The sequence below is a fragment of the Odocoileus virginianus genome, chromosome 24 (assembly GCF_023699985.2).
Source record: "Odocoileus virginianus isolate 20LAN1187 ecotype Illinois chromosome 24, Ovbor_1.2, whole genome shotgun sequence".
NCBI lineage: Eukaryota > Metazoa > Chordata > Mammalia > Artiodactyla > Cervidae > Odocoileus > Odocoileus virginianus.
Window position 1 is genome coordinate 29,972,156 of NC_069697.1, and position 21,188 is coordinate 29,993,343.

Here is a 21,188-nt window from a genome sequence, read left to right on the forward strand (position 1 = left end):
GCTGGGCAGTGATTCAAATCAGATCCTGGAACTTTCTTCAGGCACGTTGTGCTTGGGGCGGGGTCGGGGGTGTCCGTCTGGGATTCCTCGCCGGGACCGAGGACTCCACGCGCGTCCCGCGGCCTCCCGCCCCTCCCCGGGTAACTGCTGGCTGGCGGGCCGTGCGAGCTGGTGCCTGTGAGCGCGGGGGTCCCTCCCTGCGGCGTGTCTGTGTAGACGACTCTGCCCCTGGCCAACATGGATGTGTGCTCGCGGCCCCGGCCGCCCGCGAGGGTGCGTGCGCTCAGGTATCTGGGTTTCCGGGAATTGTGCGCGGGTCGCTGCGCCGCGCGGCGGCCGGGACTTGGGCTGCAGCGCGGCGGCCGCGCGCGGGTCGGGGCCGCGTCCCCCGCGTTCCGGGTTCGGCGCTGCCTCCCCGCGATCCGGCCGCGCGGGGTGTCCGCCCGCCCGTCCGCCAGCCCGGGCGCCGCGCCGTGTCTGCCGGGTGGTGTGTCCCCGGGCCGCGAGCGCCTGCCCCCTCCCTCCCCTCCCCCTTGGCCCGCTCTCAGACTCAGATAAAGCATTTCCTTCCATTGTCATCCTACCCGGCCGGCCGGGCTGCCAGGGCCCTCCCCCTCCCGGCCCCCTCCCTTCCTCTCGCCGTCTCACAGTCGCTCCGCAGCCTCCGGCGACCGGGGGGGATGTGAGGCCGGCGCCCCAGCCCCCCGCCCCGCCATGAGCCCCCCGCTCTGAGGGCCCCGGCCCCTGGATGCACAGCCCCGGCGCTGGTGAGTACTGGGCTGCCGCCCCCCGCCCGGCCGCCCCGCCCTGCGCGCGGCACCCAGCGCCGCCCGCCCGGGCTTGGGCTCGGGCTTGGGCTTGGGCTCGGGCTCCGGCTCCCGCGCGGGGCTCCAGGCGGCCCCGCGGGCCCAGCCTGGCGTGCGCCCCCGCGACCGTCCCCGTGTCGCCCGGCTCCGCGGGGCTCTGGCAGGCTCCCGGCCCGGGCTGGTTCCGGGGCCGGAGGGTTAAGGGCCTCCTGCGGGGCGCCCACATCCGCCCGCCCCGGGGCAGCGACAGGCCCGAGGGAGGGAGTTGGAGGCCCCGGGCCGCCGGTGCGCGGGCCCGGCGTCCCATCACCCCCATTCGCGGGGAGGACTGACCGGGGGACCCTGGAGGGAGGGACGGCCGCCGCGGCCCCGGGAGGGGGCGGTGCTCCCGGGCGGAAGGTTTGGAAGCGCTGGGCAAAGGGCAGGACCCGTTGAGTTGGGGCCACACTGTGAGCCCCGAACATCAGCGCCCCCAGCCCGCGGATCCCGGCTGGACTTTACTCCGACCCCTCCGCTGGGGAAAGTGATCCCTGGGAGGGAGGGTCTCTGACAGCGAGGTTTCTCTGAGCAACGCCCCCCCCCTCCCCCCCCCCGCCCCTTGCTCACCCATCTGGGTGAAGAGACACCTGTGCTTAAGTGAGCTGTGGAGGTGCTGGCGGGGCGCGGGAAGATGGGGACCGCAGGCTGTGTCCTGAGCGGTGGGGGGCAGGATGTGTGCCCCCCAAACCTGGGGTCTGATGGTCCTGGGGAGTGAGAGTAGGCGGCAAATCCGGCAGCTGGGCTGGGCTCTGATTCTGGGCCTGTGAACTAAGAGAAAGACCTCTGGGACTTGCAGGCCAGCCAGCACCCCCACCCCCATTTCCTTCTCTCCTGCTGCCCAAGCTACCCTTTCGGATCTGACCTGGCCGACCACTGGAGCTCCTCCCACCCAGTCCAGGCCAGTCCCTGTCCCTGCTGGCGGTCTTGTGTACCCCAGAGGCCTCCCCCTGTGTCTGGACACTGCCTGTCCTGCTGCTGCCCGTCCCGCGCCACACCCTCATTCAGCATCTGCTTGAGGCCCAGCTCTGCCTGCCAGTTTCAGTGGCCCTGCTGGGAACTCAGCATCTGGATTCATCATCCTATTCCCTGGACATGCACCTGGGTTGATGAGGACTTTCCTCAAGACCCCTGCCCAGCCACTGGGTTGAAAGAAAGGAGACTGTGACTCGGTTTCCCTGCCCCTTAACAGTGGCCCATTTCTGCCCTCTAGGACCCCGTAGGTCAGGTCCTCCAAGTGGCTTGGGCAGCCACACTCCTCATACCAACCCCCTTGGAAGCTCCTTCTGCAGCCTCTGCAAGACCTCTTGCAGAGCTCATTGCTCAGCATCTCAACCTCCCTACTTTCTTGTTTGTTCCCTTTACCCACTGAATTAAGAAGTAATGTTCCTCTTCTGTGGAGTCACTTCTGGGGAAACAAAGGCACAAGCAGTCTCGCTGTGTTGTTCCCGGTGAACCTGAACTGGAACGAGGTCTGGGACCCGCTGGGACTCTTCCTCGGCCTTTAGTCCCATGATGTTTCTGGACCCCACCAAGGCCAGGCTTAGAGCTGCTTCTTGGTATTATGCCTAGAATGGCCCTTGGGCAGTGTTCTCCTGATTCCTCTGTGTTCCTTAGCCTGAGCCCAGGGGTGGGTGTCTCTGGCCACAAAGTCTTAAGCTGTTATCCTGCGGCTGGGAAGGTTGCATTCAGGTCTGGCACTGACTGTTCCCAGAATCTAAACTGGTCACTCCACTTTGACACTGAAGCTCAGTTTCCCCATCAATAAAATGACCACAGAGGAGAGGCTGACAATAGGAGATGGACTGGTGTCCAGGATGGGAGCTGTTATGGCCCCCATTTCCTTCGGTAATAGTGGACCCCAGCTTTCATTCTTTTCTGGGAATGAGAGTTGAAACTTTCTTTTCCACCATCCTCCCCTCAATCTGGATAGAAAGCCCTTGGAAATGAGAATCTCACGTGTGACGGATGTGGGGAGTGGGTACCCTCCTGGTGCTGCAGGCGTCCTTGTCCTGCGTAACCTCCTCCACTTCTTTGCCTTTCGTTTTTAAGAGCTGGTAATTTTGAAGTTGTCAGGGGTCTGAGAGAAGATAAGCTAAGGTAAGGCCCAGGGTCACCCAGCCAGGGAATGGAAGGCCAAGCGGGGCCAGGACCAGACCTTCTAACTCTGCCAGTGCCCATTCTCCTGGCCTTCTCCTCCCCGGCCTGGCTCAGGTCCCACCCATGCCCTCTTCACGCCTTGTCCTGCCCTGTCCTTAGGCAGACCTGAGACCAGCCTGTGGTGGGGTGAGGGGTACTGCTGGAAGCAGGGCTGGGGTGAGGCATAGGAGCTGGCATCTGTCTTCCCAAGGCTCTGAGACTGTCGTTTCTGTGTTGGATTTGTTCACTAGATGGGGCACTTCCTCTGGGGCAGGAAGCTTTGATTTCCTGTGGTGGGGGCGCTAGTAGGATTAGGAGTGGGGGACTGAGCTCTGGGCCATCCCTGATGTTGTTTGGAACCAAAAGGAGCAGAGTTTTCTGCATAAGGCAGGGGAGGCAGGAAGGAGAGCTTCGGTGAGGAGGCCCCGGGGAAGGCCAGAGAAGGAGGCCAAGAGGGCAATGAGATGGGGAGGCGGGGCGGCGGTGGGCAACACAGCAGGAAGCCTGGTCAGCAGGTGACCCTGCCGGGTATTGTGTTTCCCTGTGATATTTCCCCCTGTTTCTGTGGCAACCTTCCCAGGGGGACCCAGGCCTTGGAACTGCAGGAAAGTGCCCCCAGACAGCCCTTTCCTTAGTGGTCTGAGTATTAGGAGGAGTCCTTAAATCTGACCGCCTCCCTTACCATTTTGGCTCCCGGGGACCAGGGCTTGGGAATCTTAGGCAAGTAAGTGAGCACAGGGGGTGGGGGGTGGGGGGCTGGGCTGGGTGGAGGCCCTTTTGCACCTCCTGGTGGGGGAAGCAGAAGAGACGTTTTGCTGGACTTTTGGGGTAGGGGGTTCTGTGCCTCTCCTCATTCCATCCCTCCACTGTCCTCCAGCTCTCCCCCTGTGAAAGGAACTGGACACCGTGCTGCCTGGGGCAAAGGGGGGGGGGGGTGGAGTGGCAGAGGCGGGAAAGATGTTTTCATCAGCAGAGCATAGCTCCTTTGGTCCTGCACCAGTTCCCAGAGGCCGAATAAATTCAGGATGGTGTCAGTTTCATGTGGATCTACACGTGATGGGTGTGTATGCACACTGAGTGAGTGGTGGTAGGTCTGCACGTGTGCCCCCAGGCTTGTGTGTAGAGCTGGTGATTCCGTGGCAATTTGCAATCCATGTGGTGGCTCTTTGTTGGGTGTCTGGGGAAGACGCACACACGTAGTGTGGATGTGTGTGGTCTCTAGAGTTGTGCACCTTTGCACTCATGTCTCTGCGTGGGGTGGATCGATGTATTTGGAGGGGGTGTATGCCTGTGCAGGAATGGCTTTATTTTTTGAAGTCCAGGTACTTGCTGGAAAGCATGCTCATCTCTCTTCAAATGCTGGTTCCCAGGCCGCTTGCTTTAGCGTTCAGGACCACTTGGAACTGCAGGAAAGTACCCCCAGACAACCCTTTCCTTAGTGGTCTGAGTATTAGAAGGAGTCCTTAAATCTGACACCTCCCTTCCCGTTTTGGCTTCCTAAGACATTTCCAATTCCAGGTACATTTCAATACCTGGGAATGTATTCAAAATAAAGATCCTCAGGCCCCATTCCAGACTCAAACTCTGCAGGGGTGGGGCCTGGGAGCCTGGATTTTGACACGTGCTTCAGGTGATCTGGTGCCAGGCCGTGTTTGAGGACTGCTGGTCTGGGCCCACCTCTTCAGTTTTTCCTTTGAGGAAACAGACCCGCAGAAGGTATGTGGTTTGTCCCAGGACACAAGGATAGTAAGATAAGAACCAGGACAAAATCCAAGCCTTTCAACACCAGTCCAGGACTCACCCATGCGTCCTCTGGGTGTGCGATTGTGTACATGTCCACACTCAGCATGACACTGTGGACCAGACGGAACTGGAGTGGATGCTTGCTGGCCTTGACCTTTTCCCTGGGGTCCTGGACTTCCTGACCTTGCTTTTCCTGTTACATCCTGCTTCCTTCTCCCTGGGGTAATCCTGGACCTGTGGCTCATCAATCCTAAAAGTGACATTGGCAAGCAGAAGGCCCCCTTTGCTGTGCCAAGCATTCAGCTATTTATTTACTCATTGGGTGCTTACTGAGACTTGCTGTATGCCAGGTCCCGGGCACAGATACACAGTGATCTCATTGGCAGGGCGTCTGACCTCAGGGAACTTCCACTCTAGTGGTGGAGACGGTAAGACAAGTAAGCAAGTCAAGAAATGAGTAGATACATCTAGTTACCCATTGTGATGAACCCTAAGAAGGAAATGAACCGGGCGCAGCAACAGAGAATAACAAGGGGGGACTTCCTTAGACGGGGAGGCCAGGGGAGGCCTGCCCGAGAAGTGACATGGATGCCTGCTCTCACGTCCCCAGGCTGGAAGTGAGCCCTCGGAGCTTCTGAGCCATGCTTGGCAACCACCTGGATCCAGGTGAGGGACCTAAGCTAGGCTGAGGATTGGAGACCGAGGGCCAGCCTTTGGCCTGGCACGGAAGACATCAGGGTCTCGGCTGCTCAGGCAATCCACAGAGGCTGATGGAAGGGGAGAAGAGGAGGGGGAGCTGGGCAGGGCTGACCTCAGGCTGCTTCAGCACTCAGGGGAGCAGCGTCTTTCCCTTGCAGGGGCTGAGTCCAGGGCCCCGTGGATGTGTTGGGTGCCGGGGAGGCGGCAGCAAAGTGCTGCCCCGTTCCTGACCCTCCTGCTTCACCTTCCTCCCTCCTCATTCCCTTCCTCCCCCTCTCGCCACCCTGTAACTCCTGTGCCAAGTCCCTCCCTTCTTGGTCTAGCCTGGCTGCCTCTGTGGCCACTGGGATCTATTTACCTGGTTCAGGAGTCTCTGAGAGAGGGGGATCCTACTTAGAGAGGACTTGGGCCCTGGAAGAGAGGACACACCAGGAAAAAGGACTGGGGCTGGGGCCAGTGTGAGGACGGAGCAAAGTGACGGCTGAGGCTGGCCGAGTGGGGCCTGGGGCAGGAGAGAGAGAGAGGAGGAGACCTTGGGCTGGGCGCTGCAGAGCCTCTCCTGGGCCCTTGGAATCTGCTCCTCAAACCGGGAGAGATTCTGCGCACGGGGCGGGGTTGGGAGGCATTGGGTGGGGGCGGCAGAAGACAGCTAGAAGGCCGTGCCCCTCTGGTCCCCCTGCAGGCCTACCCCTTCGGCCCCTTCTCAGAAGGTTACCTTTCACGTCAGCCAGCAGCCTTCAGACCCTCTCGCCTCCAGCCTCTTCTGGTAGGTTTTCCTGGGGGGCCTGGAGCTGTGGGCTGCAGGATGGTCCGGCCCTCTCCTGGGAGAGCTGTGTATCAGAGGAGCCCTCGTGTAAAAGAAGAGGCCTCCAACCACCCGCCTGGAGTCCCTCCGCCCTGGGCCTCCTTTCGGCTTTCTGATACACTCACTCCCTGGACTCCTGTGTCTCCCCGGCCTTCCGCCCAGGACGGGGAGAGAGGACGGCTCATGAGGAGGGCCCTGGGCTCAACTCACCATCCCCACCCTGTCGCCAGCCACTTCCTTTTTTCCCCATGTTGCCTGCAGGGATTGGAAATCCTGGTGGGCAGAGACCTTGGGCCTTCAGGGAGAGCCTGGCACCCTGGAGGGAGGGAGGGGGACCCCGTCCCCCTTCAGGAGGCCAGCTCAGCTCCCCCCCACCCCAGGAGGCCAGCTCTGGCTCCTGCAGTGCCCCCACATACCCCCCCAGCCCTTGAAGTCCCATTTCTCCCTCCCCCGCTGCCAGGATGAGAGGGAGAAGCAGGGCAGGCTGGGAGTCACAGGTTCGGAAAGAGTCGGGGTGGGGGAATTCGGCGACTGGGGCGACGGGGCTGTAATGTAACCGTGTTGTTTTGCTTGCCCCACAAACCTGCACGGGCATCCGCTGTGCCCTCCTGGGCGTTCAGGTTGTGGAACTGCTCTCAGAATGACAGGCTGGTGGCACCCGGTTGGGGCAGGGGGGTGGGGGTGGGGTGAAGGGGGGAGCCCCAGGCAAGGGGGAGCTGGAGGGTTAAAAATAGCAACAGCCGGGTTTCGGTTAGCAAATGTGGAGGCGGGGAGCTGGAGGCGGGGCAGGCGGCAGGCCGTGTTTGCCCGCAGCTCAGGGCTGTGTTTCCCCTGGGTCCCAGGAGTGAGTCACGGTGGAGCTGAGGAGGCGCGCTGGCACAGCCCCCCACCCCCGCCTGCCCCGCCGGGCGAGGGGCTGGGCCTTGACTTGGGCTCCAGGGCACTGGAGGGCCGGCTTCTATCTTCCAGGCCTTCAGAGTCATCTGGAGAGTCTGGCCATGGAGATGGTGTGGTAGTGGGGAAGAAACCATTCTCAGACCAGAGACCTGGGTTGAATCCCAGTTGAATAGGCTGAGGAGCCTTGTGCAAGACTGCCAAGGACTCTGACACCTGATTTCCTAATCTTTCAAGTGGGGATTTACTCATATGTGCCTGTCAACCCTCAGCAGATTCAAATGCACCCTGCAGATGTGAGTGATCACCTTCACTCTCCCGGGCCCATCACAGAGCTCGCAGAAGGGCCCGCCAGTGAGGGCACAGGGAGGAATGTGGTAGCGTCCCTATTTTCCTCCTGCAAAAAGCCAAGTGTAGCCCTCTCTGGCCTCGGTTTCCTCATCTCTGGAATATGAAAGTAATCATTGCTTCAAGCTCCTTGAGTTGCTCTCAAGATTCAAGTCAGTAAAACTAGCACTGTGCCCGGTATGAGGTCAGTGCGCAGAGAACATCATCACCATTATTGATGTTATTGTTCATATTTTTGAAGGTCAGGGATAGGGAATGTTAAAGACATGAAGAACAGAAACTGGGCTCAGCCCCAGTTCACAGGAAAAACCAGGCCAAATTCACAGATTCCTCCACCCATAAGGGCCTGGAACAGCAGGAGCCTGTAGCCAGAAGTCACAGGGTGGACCCCTTCTCTCTTTTACTCCCTCACCCCCGCCTCTCCCAGTGAGGCAGGATGCAAGGGACCCTAGGGCCCCGCTGCCAGCTGGTACTGGGAGGGTCTGGGATGGGACTGGCCCTGATGGCCCTGCAGTGCAGTGAGTACCTTGCCAGCATCTGCCGGGGTGACCTTTATTTTAGCCCCTCCCTGGCAACTTTTAAGAGGAGCATGAGGCAGGGGAGGGATGAGAAGGTCAGTGATGTCAGCAGTCTCTATTCCCAGCACAGCGGCCCTGGAAGAGGCAGGAGGCATTTCTTTCAGGAAATGATCATTATTCAGGCTGCAGGCATCCATTAAGTCAGTCCTGACTTGGTGCCCAGGCCTGTGCTTGGCCTTCTGTGTGCCTCAGGGAGAGGCCGAGGATCCTGGGCTGTAGATAATGCAGAACCCCAGAGGATACGGGGTCCACGAATACGCGGAGTCAGTGAGAGCCCTGTGTCCTAGTTCTCACGGGATCCAGAGCTTACATGCCCATCGGCAGTGCCATCTTGATAGTGCATGGGTATATATACACATATCAATTCTGTTCTGTTGTTACAGAGGCAGTTTATGCACCTCACAGATAGTCAGACAACACAGAGGAGCAAAGATGAAAGAGTAAGAAACATCCAATCTCAGCAACAGGAGCTCGCTGCCACGGTCCCTCCGAGCACCTTTCCATCTCTTGACATGGCTTCATGTTGTGCATTTTACCAAAACAAGACCACATAGCGTATGCCATTTTTTTCAGTCAGTGATCTCTAGCTTCCACTACAGTAAATTCTCATCTCATCAAATCCCCAGTTGGCTAGAAATTTTCCAAGACAGCTGGTTGGCCCAAATCAATACCCAGGACCATGCATCAGGCATTTGAATTCCCTGAGAGCTGTGCACGCACCCTAGCTGGATCTGTGGTCTGGAGAAACCCCAGCCGAGCAAGCCTGAAGGGCAGCCCTGACCGCAAAAGGGAATTGTGTCACCTGGAGCATCTACCGGCCACCTTCCAAAAATAACAGGCGAAATGAGTGGGATTCCGGGGCTTAACTGGGATGGGGATCTGGTATTTAACTGTCATGAATATTAATGTGGCATCCTGTGAGTGCCAGCATTCATAGCTTGTTACTATTCATGGACTCATATCCGTGATGCCCCAGGCCATGGAGCAGGCCAGGGTCTCCACCGTGATCTCTGTCTCTCTCCGGACATCCAGGTCCAGGGGTGCTGACAGCTGTTTGCTTGTGTTCCTAGCCCCCAGGAGCCTGTCACTGTCATGTCCAACTCTTGCGACCCCAGCCCACCAGGCTCCTCTGTCCGTAGGATTTTCCAGGCTAGACTACTGGAATGGGTTGCCATTCTCTTCTCCAGAGGATTTTCCCGACCCAAGGATCAAACCCAGGTCTCCTGCACTGCAAGCAGATTCTTTACCACTGAGCTACCAGGGAAGCCCTGAAGATGCGGGCTCTCTTTTGCACGTGGGGCCCCCTCCACCCCTTCCCACGGCCTGCCCGAGTGTGTAAGGCCTGGGCAAGAGAGGGAGAGAGAAGAAGAGAGCATCCTCTCCCTGGGGATTCACTCCCGATTAGCCGCTCTGTGGGTGTCTTGCTTGGGTTATGTAACCTGCATTTTAGACAGGGCCTGACGGTTTCCAGAGGGCCTTCACAGCGTTGGTCCTCCGAGGCAGCCCTGGGGGTGGGGGCAGCTTACAGGAAATGATAAAATGGTAACAAGTACATTTAAAAAGCAGGGAAAATGAAAAGGATGAAAAAGGAAGTGGAGCTGGGGTTAGGGAGTGCCTCTTGGAGGCACAGGCAGAGATGGTCCTGTCTTTATTTTTGTTGTTGTCTTCTGGATGCAGTGCCGGCGTTGTGGGAACACGTGAGTCACGCCCAGGCCTTCCGATGCTGGGACCACACTCTGTCCAGTGACCCCCAGGTGGCCTCACCTCACCTCGGTGGGTGGGGCTCATTGTACACACCAGTGTAGTGATTATGAGCTTAGATCCTGGAGTCCCAGAAGCCCCACTTACCATCTGTATGACCTCGGCAAGTTTCGTAACCTCTCTGAGCCTCAGTCACCTCCTTTGTGATTTGAGGATGGTAGCAGTGTTGACCTTGTAGGGTGCTTGTGAAGACCAAATGCGAGAGTACAAGGCAGATACTTAGCACAGTAACCAGCACCCAGTAAGCATTCAGTACATGGTTGTTGATCCGTACTAATATTACTCATTACTGGTAATAATAAAATAATAATGATTGGTATTAATATTATAACTTAAGCTTTTCCCTGGCAGTCTCTGTAGTGGGCTGAGTGTCCTTGTGGGTGGCATGGGTGAGAGGAGCCAGAAAGGCATAGCCAAGAGAGGCAGAACCAGCGGGAGGCAGAAATGGGGTGCAGAGGGAGGCAGGGTCTGGCCGAGGGGGGCCCAGGAGCTGGGGGATCAGTGAGGGTGAGGGCGTGAACACAGACCTCAGAGGGGAGAAAGGAGCAGCTCTGAGACAGCCCCAGGGCGGTGACCGTGCTTCCTGTTGGGGCAAGCGCTGGCCCTTGAGAAAGACTGGCTGGGGCTGGTGGCTAAGAGGGAGCAGCTGGTCTCAGTGGGGCACTGGGGGTTGGGGGAGGGGGAGAGCCAAAGGCAGAAGCTTGACAGAAACTCAGATCTTCTCCCTGAATTACAGACGGGGGCCCCATCTTGACTGCTCAGGTTGTTTTGCTTGTGATAGGAAAGACAGATGGTGGGCAGACATCGTGGTGAACTTCCTATTTCAGGGATTGGCGCTTCTGGAGCAGAGGGCTGAGGGTAAGTGGCAACTCTGGTTTCTGAGGCCTTTGGGGACCTGAGAAACTTGGAGCAGTCTGGACGAGGGGGCCTGGCCTGGGACTGGGGGCAGCCTGCTGCTGAGCGATGCCACACACCCTGATCAAGTGCTTCTGCCCTCCCCTTCCCACCGTCACAGAGGATAGCCAGGGAGGACTAAAGTAGTGGTCCCAAGGCCCCGGGAGCTGGCCGGGTTTGGAGAGACTCCCATTTTTTCTTGCCAGAGGGCAGTGAGATGCCCCAGAGAGCGCCAGTCCCAGGAACCAGCCCCTCAGGACTCAGAAAGGCCCAGCTCCCCTGCCTCAGGGTGGTCTCCATCCACCAGGAGAGACCTCAGAAGGGACTGGACCCCGGGGCAGGGACAAGAAGCCAGAGAGGACGCCTTCCCACCCCAAGGGAGCTCAAGCTGCCGCTGCCATGGTTACATCTGCTTCCTGTTTGATTCATCTCAAACAGCCGAAAGGGGGGTGCCGGCTCCCAGCGCAGGCCACCGCTGCGTGGGGCTGTTTACAACAGCCGCATGTGGGATTCCCAGAAAGAGACTCCAAACCGGACATCCTGCGGCTGCAAAATACCCAGGTGTCAAGAGCTAAAAATAGCTGCCCCAGGGCCCCAGGCACGGGGAAAGGGGCATGCTTGCTGCGGAGGCGGAGGTGGAGGGCCGGCCTTGCGGCCCTCACATCCAGCCTCCTGCTTGCCGCACAGCTGCGGAACCTGCGAGCTTGGGTCCCCCGCCTCTGCCTGACTGGAGGCCTTTGTCTGGGCAGGCCCGCGTCCCAGGCCGCTCACCTGGGAGCCTCCGCCCCAGGCCTGCCCACCTTCCTGCTTGCCTGGTGGAGCTTGCTTTGAGACGCTAATGAGAAAGCCTTAGAGGCCTTGAGCATCTAAGGAAGGCACAAGGGAGGATACCCGAGATCCTGAGGATGACAGCGGTGCTCGTCCAAGTTCCGGCCTTGTCAGTTGCCAGCCTCTGTTCCCACCTATAGTCCGAAATCATCGCTTGGCATGGAATCTGCAGAGTCAGCAGTTGGTATCTATCTGTGATCTGGGAGGCCTGTCTTCACTGGGGCCTAGAGATGGGACAGGTAGCTTCCGCCCTCTAACCTGCAGCAGGACTGGAGTCTGCCCCCACTGGTTCAGGTTTCCTGGGAGCTGCGTGATTTTTATCTTTCCCTGTGCCCAGCCAGGTTCTGCATTTGCTGTCCACCCACTAGCCTGTAGAGTGGAGGTGCTGGGGAGAAGCAGCCGCCAGTGTTGCTTGAGAACATGGATTCTAGAGCCTATTTGTCTGGCTGAAGTCCCAGCTTAGCCACTTCCCTGTTATGGGCCTCCAGATGAGTTATTTAATACTGCTGGGCCTCAGTTGACTAATCTATATAATAGGGATAAAAATAGTTACCGCCGCATAGGTTTGTCATCAGGGTTAGATGAACTAGCCAGCGCAGGGCGCATAGTAAACTGCTAGTTTACAAAAGTTCAGATGAAGAAGAAAGAGAAGAGCCTGTGTCGGGAGAGTCAGGAGATAAGAGATTGGACAGGAGCGCATCTGGGAGCAAGTGGACTGGGAGAAGAGGGGAGAATGCAGATGGGACCAGATGCTGAGATGCTATGCCAGAGGGTGGCTGCAGGTGTGTTCAGGGGCAAACAGTATGAATCACGACCCTGCCAGGGGGTACCCACCATCTGCCCCGTGCTTCACACGCAGCGTCGTTTATCTCAGATGACCTCTTCCTGGTCCATATTCTTATCGTCGAATTTCAGAGGCACAACCAAGCCTTGCCCAGGCTGCAGCGTGTCCCTGGCTGTCCCTGCCGGTCACTGAGGGCTTTGGAATGTAAACACCGGTCTATCTAACCTCAAACACAACGTCCTCCGTGCTTCGGACCCTCACTTATTACACTTCATGGGGCCGGAGTTCCCATCCAGCTTGCTGCACACTAGGTTCTGGATAAATCTGAGTAATAAGCAGCTTGGTGCCAAGATCATGAGCAATAGAATTAGTAAGTAGCAAGAGAATTTCTGGAAGGGGGACATAAGAAACTGTTAAATGGAGTTGAGTCTAAGGAAGTCCTAGGGAGTTGGATAAGTGAGAAACTTCTAGTTTCATACTTTGGGGGGCTCTTTGAAATGTTTTTAGTGTCAACAAGTCATATACTTTTCAATTTTTAAAAAATCGTGGGCTGTGTGGAGTTGAAACTCCTGAAAGTGAAAGCCAGGTTTTATCCACTTTTCCACCCCCTTCAAGCCGAGACCAGTGCCCTCACTGAGAGGTACTTAGAACCTGCTTTGGGGATCGACTTCTTGGGTTTTCCTCCCCGCACTGGTCTGGCCTGGTGGTACCGCTGACCCGCTGGGTGACTGTGACCTAGCCCGCCTCCCCTCTCTCTTTCTCTTCTCTGGGAAGTGAGAGTATTGCCTGCACAAGCCTCATCAGCTCCTAACATACACCGCCGTCCTCACTCTGTGTCAGTCAGGCAAATCTGATTCTTGGACCTTCCTGGCCATTTCATTCCCAGCTTTGTCTTCCCTGCCAGTCCCCTGCAGAGTCAAGCTTTGTCAGGGGAAGCAGCCCTGAGCTGAGGGGGCTGGGGGAGGGAAGGGGCAGAGTCAGCCCTGGACCCAGGGCTTCGCCTCATGCCCGCAGGGCAGGGGTCTGCCTGTTCCTCCTTTTTCAGCTCCTCAGGAGACGAGGGAGGGGAACACAGCCTTGACAAAGACATGGGGAGCATTTGGAGGGGGCTTGTGGGTGGCAGTGCTCTTGGGGAAGCCCTCCCCTGCCATAGGACTGGCAGCGCCGGGGAGAGCAGGTGGCCAGGCCTGGCTCAGGTTTCTAGTTGCATCTGCTAGGCAGGTGAGGACCACGGGGAAACAAGGGAGGAGCGGGAGGCCAGCTCGTACAGGTGCTCGGGGACAGGAGAGCTGCATTTATGTTTGCCCTGGAGGTGGCTGCGGGCCGGGGCGGACCAACTGGGGCAGAATTTCTGGGTAAGATCAGGTGTCCAGTTGGGGAAGGTGACTAGATGGGAACTTCAGCACCAGGTAAACGGTCTCATCAGCCTGACAGCAGTTGCCTCCAAAGAAGGTAGGAATAGGGAGTGACCAGGAGTCCAGAAATGAAAGCTGTCCACACAGGCCTGGAGCAATTGGAGAAGGGCCAGACCTATCCTGTGTTTTCCTTCCCTTGGGTCCATTCACTCCTGATTGTGTTCCACTCGTGAAAGTGTCAGTCGCTCAGTTGTGTCCAATGCTTTGTGACCCCATGAACTGTGGCCCGCCAAGTTCCTCTGTCTGTGGAATTCTCCAGGCGAGAATACTGGAGTGGGTAGCCATTTCCTTCTCCAGGGGAACTTCCTGACCTAGGGATCGAACCTGGGTCTCCTGCATTGCAGGCAGATTCTTTACCATTTGAGCCACTAGGGAAGCCCACATTTCACTCCTGATGGCACCCAAATTAGTGATAATAGCACTGTGAGAGGGGCTGATGAGAGGGGCCCCCAAATCCATCCCCAAGTCTGAGATGCCAGATGGTCACTTTGCGGTTTCAGGTCAGCCGCTGACCGGGTGCCTTTTCTTCTCTCTGGGACAGAGGAGAGCTGCTCCCCAACAATTATCTCTGTTGCTCTGGGCTCTTACGAGCCCCTGGTCTCTCAGCATGGACCCAGGGGCTTGAGAGAAGCAGAGCTCTTTCCAGGCATTGCTTCTGAAACACACTCCTGTTGGTAGGCAAAACACACACACACACAGATTTTCCAAACAGAGTTTACATCATATCATCACAGAATGTCTCTTCTGAGCCCCGTAACAAACACTGTGGAGTTCAGGGCCATTAGTTCTGTCCTCTGCAGAGGGTGCATGGTGTCCGGAACCCGTGGTTACAGGGGAGTGGGGTGCAGAGAAGCTGGCTGTGCCCCCACAGTGCGTGCTGCTGGCCAGCCCTCAGGCAGGGACCGAGGGCTGTAGGGGACAGTTCCCAGCAGCAGGGACTGGAGGCACAGGACTCTACGGTCTCTGGACGTGCAGCCAGGAGCCTAGTTTCGAAGCCTCTCTCGGAGAAGGAGGTCCTGAGGGAGGCCCGGGGTGGGGGGCTATCCCATCCTGGGGAGGGGAGGTTGCCTCTCGCACTCCTGTTTCTTGAGGCTCACAAACCTTGAGAGATACACATGCCACATCCTAGGCATGGGGCCAGGAGAGTGTCATTGCGTTCGAGTCACCGGTTCCTAACAGAGCCTGCCATGTGCCCGGCAAGTTATTAGGAGCCGATGGTCATAGCTTACCAGTGGCACTGCAGAGACCCCGATTACTGGAGTGTCGAGGTGGTGGGTACCGCATGGGTGCCAGGGGAGGTCAGGTGGAGCTTCCTGAGGAGATGGGCTTGGGCTGGACTTGAGAGGATAGGCCACATTTGAATAGGTGGAGTGACATTTCCCTACCAAATGTCATCATCCGGGGTGCAGGGCAGTGTCTGGGGGCAGTTGGTGGGAGTCTCTCTGTGCGCAGAGGAGCCCCTCCCCGACAGGCACCTGCCTGCAGGCACTTTTACTTGTCCAGCTTCTAAAAGAGGACTGAAGCTGCCCTTAGGCCACAGAGCAGCGCCTGCCAGCTGACCTTCAGAAAACACAGCTTCTGCCCCAAATCTGGTCTGAGGAGGGCTTCTGTGTGTCCACCACTTGCCCCTCCAGGAGGCCTCTGGTCTCCAGCTCCGTCCCCTCTGCCCTGAGCTGGACAGCAGGAGGGCAAGGTGGCCTCAGGACTCAGCTTTCCCCACCCCAGCCAGCCCCTGGGCTCCCTTAGGCCTCCCTGCTGCTGACTGCCCTACCATGGGGTTCCATGGGATCTGAACTGGATGGTGGCGGGAGGTGGGGTAGGGGGCCCTGGGCTGAACCTAGGAGTCTAGGAGAGGTGGCTCTTTCCAGAAGGAAAGACTTCTTTTTTCAGGTTATCCATGAAACAAAGGCTGGGCGAGTCCCTTCTCTGGGGGCACAGAGGCTGCAAGACCCAGGATGGGGCAGTAGGAAGAAGGGGTTCCTCTTGTGGGGTCCTCAAGCTATGCATTCCAGACCCGCCCCTTCACATCAGATCTGACCTGACCTCCAGGCCACGACCTAATCCCTCCCCCACTGTGGAGGGGGGCCCAGCTCCCTTTTCAGTCCTGCTCCCCCTTCCCCTCGTCTCCCTCCAGGCATCCTTAGAGCAGCCTCATCAGCCTGCTGTCTGCCTCACCCCCAGCCCTCCTTCCCCTTCCAACCTTGGGAGTCTGCTTCGGCTGCCCAGAGAAGGCTGGGCACCTCAGGGAGGGCTGACACTGCTGGGTAAACTGGAAGCACCTGAGTTTCTTGTCCAGGATTGAGCTCTAATAGACAGAGATATCTGAGCCACTTGATAGATCGGATGAGGAAGATGGAGCTGGGGATCACTCTCAAGCAGCATAGGAGTTCGAGGAAAGGAATGCGGTGGGGTCTTGACTTTCTGGCTAGCTTCCGGTGGAGGTGCCAGGTTTTGGCATGCTCGGGCTGGAGTGGGGCCTCCTTGACAGGCAGGCAGCCTGCCTGGCTTAGCCCTCTCTCCTCTCCCTCCCCTGCCCCTCCTCTCCTGGCAGCTGATTCACTCTGTCTCTCTTCTCTGTACAGATGGGACCCAGGTGAGCCCAGCTGCCCCCTGCTCCAGCCCCCCCGTCATAGGTAAGAGTATGCCTGAGGGAGAGTGTGGTGGGGAGTGGAAGATGGGGCTGGAGAGGACAAAGGAGGCTGAGGAGCTGAAAAGGAGAGCAGGTGGTTCAGCAGGGTGGCTGGAGGATGGGCCAGAGAGTTGGGAGATTGGGGTCCTGGGGGGGGCAAAGTTGGGGTTTTGTGGGGAAGAGGTGAGGGTGGGGGATAAGAGAGGCAACTCTGGGTCCAGGCAGGCCCCAGAGCTGGGAAGCACAACAGGAAAAGGAAAGGCAGGATGCTCTTGTCTGCGCTGGGGCAGTGAAACAGGAAGGCAAGTAGGAAGCTAATATTTATGCTCAGATCCCTGCCTTGGGGGCTCTGGGGAGGGGGTGCATTCTTGTTTGTCAGCTCTGTGGCCCTCACGCCACCCTTGTGGAGTGGGCACAGCAGCCTTTGCAGGACGGGAAGATGCCTCGTGGTGCTTGGTGGAGGTCGAGGACCCCCATCCATGATCCTCTCAGTGTTCCACACCCCCGCTGCGGTCAGGCTGTGTTGGGTGAGGAGGGAGTGGATGCCCATGGTTTAGGATGTGCCCGTAGTTGGGCGGGGGGTGGGGGAGGCTGGACTGGATGAGGGCTGCTTTGTCCTTAGTTTCAACCAGATCCACTGAGGGCCTTCTGGGTGCAGGTTCCACACCTGACACCAGCCTAGGGCAGCGAGAAAGGAAGGGCACGTCCTCTTTGCTCCAGTCCTAGCTGTCGAAAGCTTGCAGACCTGGGGAGATGAGACACACAAATAAAAAAAGAAATAATGGTAGAATGTAGTATGTGATCTGTGTGAAAGGAGGCAGCAGCTGATTAAGGGATTCATCCATCCATTCAAGAAACATAGAGTTCACCACCTACTGTCATTTAATCCTAGTTGTGTAATTATCTAAACATTGAAAGACAAATTGGAAAAAGAAAAAGAAGCATGAAGGAACTCCATCTCTACTCCAGGGCACAGAGGACATAGGGATTTACTTTTGATTCAGACAGTATTTGCTGAGTGCCTGTCATGCACTAGGTCCTGGTTCTAGGTGCTGGGATAGTGAGCAATAGGGAGAATCAAGTCCTTGCCCTTGGAGCTTAGCTCGGATTTGCTACCTGCCTCGCCGGTGCTTTCAGGGGACAGAACCACCAGCATGATGGAAATTCAGAGGAGGGCTGGACACGGGACCCTGGGCTGGGTTCAGGAAAGCGGAAAGACTCCAGCAAGGCTTGGAAGTCTGGCAGGATCTAGAAAAGTGGAATCGAGGGGTGAAGACAGCACCAGCGGTGGGACTTTGTGAGCAAAAGCTGAGAGGAAGGGAGGTACGTGGGCTGTGACGAGACGGGAGCTGATGGCTGAGGTGGAGGGTCCGTGTTCACATGTGGGAGACAAAGTGGAGAGAGGCCAGCTTAGCACCAGCCTGTGGAGACCCTCAAATGTTAATTCACCCTGAGAGGGGTTCCCAGGGTTGAAGGCAGAGCCCCTCCCACCTTCCCAGCAGCCTGTGCTCTGGAGGCTAAGGCAGTGCTGGGAGAGAGGAATGGGCCGTTCCCAGTCTGTGTGGCCAAAGCTGCTGGCTGCAAGTCCAGGACCCTGAGGACCCTCATGCATCACTGAGGGAGTCCCTCCAGGAAGCCAGGACACCTGCCATGAGAGGACTGAGACCTTTCCTAGGGCAGAATTGCAATGGCATCAGAGGCCCAAACTCAACCCAGAACGAGAATTTGGGGGTCCCTGAGTGGAGGCGTGAGCAAGAGGTGGGGACATCAAAGTGGTGCATTGCCTGCTGTTGTCAGTATCTGGGTGCCCAGCTGCCCGCTCTGGTCTCTTGACATCCAGAGAGTTGTACAGGCACCTCCCTGCTCTGCTCCTCTCTCGTCTCCATCTCACAGTCAGAGAATATAAGAGCAGGTACCACTTAGTGACCCCCTACTGCAAGCCCCTCTGCCTTTCTCTAGTGAGAAACCCATCCTGGGGTGAGAGACAGGGGAGGCAACTTCCTGAAAGTGGATGGGAAAATGGAGCCAGAGCGCTGGTCTCAGCAGGACAGAACCTGAGCTCACTGTGCCCTGGGCTTGGTGGCCTTGGCCAGGTCCCTTCACCTGAGCCTCAGTTTCTTCCTGTGGGAATAGTAGTAGCTCCCTCCCAGGGCCCCAGGGTGATGAGGTGAAAGGGTTTGCAGCAAGTCCGCACATGTGCTGTGGATGTTAAGATAATGGTTCAGCTGGACCTGGAGGCTGCGTTTCCTGAGTCCCTGGCTGGTCTTTGCCCAGCGCCTTCCAGTCCTTCTAGTTCAGGCCTGGAAGACAGCCTATGGCTGCCCCCATAGGGAATGCCCAGCACTGCATTAGCTGAAGGAAGCCTCTCTGAAAAGGTTCCTCTGCTTGTGTGCTGTCACCTGCTCCCAGCCCCACCTGCGACCTCTTTTCTAGGATAACTGGGAATGTCTGGCTGCTGAGCGCAGCCTGGCCGAGCTGGCGGTGCTGGCGTGGGACCTAGTCTGGCAACTGGTTATATATAGCCCCTGCATTCATGGCCTTGGCAGGGTGCTTCTGGCCTGGGTGCAGGGGACACTCAAGAAGAGGCCTTGAAGCTGCCGTCCTTGCCACACCCAGCCCGGACCTGGCATGAGGGTACCTGGGAGCTCCCTGGGCACATGGGCCGTGCAGGCCTAGGGTGCTGGCCAGGGCTGGCTGTGGGTTTGAGGCACCTCTTCTTTATCCTTGGCCTGGGATAAAATAGGGAGGATGGCGACTGAGGGCCTGGAGTGCCCTTTGGACTTGGAGGCAGAACAAAGGGGCCTGTCCTATTGCTGTTTTTGAGATCAGTTTATCAGAGGGCATATGTGTCCAGTCCTCCTCCAGGGGGGAAGAAGGGAAGGAGAGGTCAGGGCCCAGGATGTATCACTAAAGGGTCCTCAGCCCATTCCTAAATCCCACAGCCCCCAGCCGTGGCCTGGAGAGGCAATATACTTAGTAGAAAACTATGCTTGGGGTCAAAAGGCTCAGCTCACCATCACCAGCGGTAGACTAACGGCATGGTGTATATGACCTCCTTTCTCACGGGTGAAACAGAATTGAAAATACCTACCTTGCAGGACTGTGCTGAGGGTCCCCAGGGGGAAGGCCCCTGGAGGGTGTTTGGCCTTGTCAAGTGAGTCTGAAGGAGGCTGATTAGGTAATCGCTCACCTGCGGGTCTTTCCCACTCACCCTGCCCTCTCTGTGTGCCCTCAGGCTGGCCCAGGCCCCGCGCAGACACGCCAGGCCCTCAGCCCCAGCCCATGGACCTGCGGGTGGGCCAGCGGCCCCCGGTGGAGCCCCCGCCGGAGCCCACACTGCTGGCCCTGCAGCACCCCCAGCGCCTCCACCACCACCTCTTCTTGGCGGGCCTGCAGCCCCAGCGCTCCGCAGAGCCCATGCGGGTAAAGCTAGAGCTGCCACGAAGCCTCGAGCCCAGACCCGGCCCCGCCCTCCCTTCAGCCTCCACCTGTCCTCAACTCCTCGCCCCCTCCCCACAGCTCTCAATGGACACACCGATGCCTGAGTTGCAGATGGGGCAGCAGGAACAAGAGCTGCGGCAGCTTCTCAATAAGGACAAGAGCAAACGAAGTAAGGATGGAAGCCTCCCCCACCCCCCGGCGTGTCCACGGCCCCCTGTGTGGGCGGGGAAGGACAATGCCAGCCCCGGTCAGGGCTGCTCTCTGCCTGCCAGGCACTGCGGGTGAATGCGGGAGTAGGTGAAGGGAGACCCGTGGGCTTCACAGAAGGGGTGTAGCCTCAGCCTTGGCTATTGCATGAAGGGCCCCTGGGAAGCCTTCCAGGGGGTGGCGTGATCAGGGCAGTGGGCAGAAAATGTTCCAGGGAGACACCCCGTCCAGCCCACCCTCTGAACCACTCATGATTTCCGCCCCTGCAGGTGCCGTAGCCAGCAGTGTGGTCAAGCAGAAGCTGGCAGAGGTGATTCTGAAGAAACAACAGGCAGCCCTAGAGAGAACGGTCCATCCTAACAGCCCCAGCGTTCCCTACAGGTAACTTCCTCTCCGCCCCGCCCCCTTGTGTCCTTGCCACGCCCCCCTCCGGATGTCCGCCAATGAGCGCACAGCACACGCAGACCGCTGCTCTCCTTCACCTTATCTGTCCTTCACCTTATCCTCACCCCTCACCTCTAATCCTAGTGCCTCTCCTCCGACCCTCTCTCCCAGCTCATACCTGCCCTCCTCTGGCCTTTAATTACCTCTCCTCACCCCGCCTGAGGCCTTTCTTCCCTACAAGCCCTCCTCCCCCCACATACACTCTCTCACACACACCACGCTAACTTTCTCCTCTGTATCTTCCCCTAAGCACAGAAATATCCAGATTCCTAGAACAGCTTCCTCCCTTTGTGTCTGGGACCCTGGCTCCTAAGCACAGATCAGGATGGGTGGCCCAGTACTGCCCCCTGGAGATGGCCCCTGTTCCTGCTGGCCATGCACGCCGCCTGGCCCTGCTGGCTGCTCCACTCCAGCATGCCTGCATCCTAAGTCGCTTCAGTCGTGTCCGACTCTTTGTGACCCCATGGATTGTAGCCCGCCAGGCTCCTCTGTCCATGGGATTCTCCAGGCAAGAATACTGGAGTGGGTTTCCATGCCCACCTCCAGGGTATCTTCCCAACCCAGGAATCGAACCCACATCTCTTATGTCTCCTACATTGGCAGGGGGGCTCTTTACCACTAGCGCCACCTGGGAAGCCCCGCCGCCTCGCCGGCAGGTCCCAAAGGGTGGAAGGAGGTGGCTGCCATGCCACTGGGCATCTCTGCCCCTCTGAAGCAGCCTTGGTGCTCACTCCGCA

The 21,188-nt window shown here is 58.1% G+C and overlaps 1 protein-coding gene across 1 annotated transcript in view; it reads left to right on the top strand.

Moving 5' to 3' along the window:
- The first annotated feature begins 5,229 nt into the window (after positions 1-5,229).
- HDAC7 (histone deacetylase 7) overlaps positions 5,230-21,188 on the top strand; it is a 31,259-nt gene continuing 15,300 nt past the window's right edge. The window contains 5 exon segments of the mRNA XM_070454509.1: positions 5,230-5,390; positions 16,313-16,363; positions 19,595-19,782; positions 19,879-19,969; positions 20,277-20,388. Of these exon segments, the coding sequence (XP_070310610.1) occupies positions 5,366-5,390; positions 16,313-16,363; positions 19,595-19,782; positions 19,879-19,969; positions 20,277-20,388 (467 nt within the window). The 5' untranslated portion in view covers positions 5,230-5,365.